At 37.5% G+C, this 2,033-nt stretch overlaps 1 protein-coding gene across 3 annotated transcripts; it reads left to right on the top strand.

The window, feature by feature from the left end:
* Nucleotides 1–418: 418 nt before the first annotated feature.
* LOC105778926 (homeobox-leucine zipper protein HAT7-like) lies at nt 419–1,709 on the top strand. 3 transcript variants are annotated; one of them, XM_052629666.1, is made up of 4 exons: nt 419–549; nt 620–680; nt 827–1,144; nt 1,229–1,709. In XM_052629666.1, the coding sequence occupies exons 1-4, from the start codon at nt 458–460 to the stop codon at nt 1,481–1,483; spliced, it is 726 nt and encodes a 241-aa protein (XP_052485626.1). In that variant the 5' UTR covers nt 419–457; the 3' UTR covers nt 1,484–1,709. The 3 variants fall into 3 exon arrangements, with proteins under 3 accessions (XP_052485626.1, XP_052485625.1, XP_052485627.1); XM_052629665.1 differs by having other exon boundaries at nt 620–728; XM_052629667.1 differs by having other exon boundaries at nt 509–728.
* The last annotated feature ends 324 nt before the right edge of the window (nt 1,710–2,033 follow it).

Here is a 2,033-nt window from a genome sequence, read left to right as displayed (position 1 = left end):
ACCCTGAACTTCAAACACCGAATCCTAAACTCAAACCCTAAATCTTAAATCTTAAACTCTAAATTCAAATTTGAACCCTAAATCTTGAAACATGAACTTCAAGAGGGGTTCGAGGTTCAAGGTTTAGTATTCTAAGTAAAAAAATTTACAAAATTATGTATCAATGACATGGAAAAAATTACTTAAATATCATTAAATAATTAGAAATGAACCATAAATGATGTGGTAGAAAGAGTGCATAAAACAATTTTTACTTTTAAGTTAAAAGGCAAATATTTTAAACAAAGGACTACTTAATTACCTTTATGGTTTTGGTCGGTAAAGTGAAAAATGAAAATTTGAAGTGATAGAAAATTAGAATCATAGAAAATATAATTTTTCTTCCTGTAACTGTGCTTAATAGAGTTAAAATAGATCCATCGTTTTCTCTCCTCACGACTTTTCAATTTGGAGAGAGATGATATTATATAATGTCGCACGCCTCTCCATCGTTTACACTGTTGATGATGATCATATCTCAATTCTCGAACAAAAAGTCGCTGTCTTTTGGTATGTCCTAAGCCCCATCATGTTATAACCATGATATAAATCACTTCCGTAGCTTATGAATGATTTTCAGGCTAACATTGCCACGGCTTTTCCTCCTCATTCTTTCATCTTCCTGCCCAATGAAGATCATGGTAATGATCATTTCTTTTCCCCTTCTTGCCCTCCCCAACTCTTCCTTGGTATGATCTCTCTCTCTCTCTCTCCCCATCTGTCTATACATGTATATTCTTTGTTTATGGTGCACCTTTTATGATGAAAAGATCAGTGTGTTTCTTAGGTGTTGACCAAGTTCTTGTGGAGGATGAATGATGGATCGCATGTTGGTGAGAAGAAGAAGAGGCTTAAGTTGGAACAAGTGAAGGCACTGGAGAAGAGTTTTGAGTCGGGTAACAAGCTGGAACCGCAGAGGAAATTGCAACTGGCTAAGGCTTTGGGGTTGAAACCAAGGCAGATAGCCATCTGGTTTCAAAACAGGAGGGTTAGGTGGAAGACCAAGCAATTGGAGAAAGATTATGATGTTTTGAAGAAACAGTGTGAAGCACTCAAGGCTGACGCTGATGCACTTCAGGCTCAAAACAAGAAGCTTAGTGCTGAGGTAACTACCGCTTTCTCATCTTCATCAACACTTGATCTCATCATAGCTTCCGACTACGGTTTTAATTGTTCTGTTGTCATGTAGTTATTGTCTTTGAAAACCAAAGATACAAACGAAATAAGCATTAAGGATGAAGTAAATGAGGGTTCATGGAGCAGTAAAAACCTTTTCTCAACTTCATCAACGAGGCCAACAAGCATGGTTCAACTTCTCCAAGGCTCAACAAGACCAAACCTCCCATGCACTAAACCTGACCAAGTAGTTCAAGAAGAGGGATTTTGCCATCTGTTGAATGAAGTTGATGAGCAGCAAGGTTTTTGGCCATGGGGTGAGCAATAAGAAAAGTCCAACTGAGCCAAGAGGCCAGGTTGAGCTAGCAAGTTAGTTAAGAAGAAAATTTGGGAATTTTCCTGTCAACTTCAAATTCTTGTTTTGGTTGTTGGTTGGTGTATAGAATTGGATACATTTGATATCATTTGGGCAGAAAAATCAATATGTTGGTTTGGCTCTGAAATTAAACACTTTCTTGTGAAATATTTTTATTTGACATTGAGTGGTTTCCCAAGCTTCGGCATGGATCATGAACCTAGGGTTTGATCTAGTTGATTCATTTGTGTGTTGAGCTTTTTTAACCAAAAGGAATGCAGCATAAGTCCAACCCAATATTCACTCTGTATCCATGTTGGAGAATATGTGACACATCACATAGAAAAAGACTGTAGAAGGTCCCATTTTTAGCATTCTGTGTAACTCAGAAATTTGCAAAACAGAAAACAAACTTCTTGGATTCCCTACTCAATGGAGCCTACAAGTTTGTGCTGTACATTCACAGATAGGGAGACGCACGTGTCCTGTTCCGCAATTGGCCCTCTTATTTGTTTTCTTCATT

This window comes from Gossypium raimondii, chromosome 4, assembly GCF_025698545.1.
Source record: "Gossypium raimondii isolate GPD5lz chromosome 4, ASM2569854v1, whole genome shotgun sequence".
In the NCBI taxonomy this organism is placed as follows: Eukaryota; Viridiplantae; Streptophyta; class Magnoliopsida; order Malvales; family Malvaceae; genus Gossypium; species Gossypium raimondii.
The sequence above is the reverse complement of the archived record's forward strand: the minus strand, read 5'-3'. Positions and strand labels throughout refer to the sequence as shown.

Coding starts and splice junctions, on each gene's coding strand:
- LOC105778926 (XM_052629665.1), top strand. CDS start 458: ATGATATTATATAATGTCGCACGCCTCTCCATCGTTTACACTGTTGAT. Junction 729..826: donor CCCTCCCCAACTCTTCCTTG/GTATGATCTCTC, acceptor TGTGTTTCTTAG/GTGTTGACCAAGTTCTTGTG. Junction 1,145..1,228: donor ACAAGAAGCTTAGTGCTGAG/GTAACTACCGCT, acceptor GTTGTCATGTAG/TTATTGTCTTTGAAAACCAA.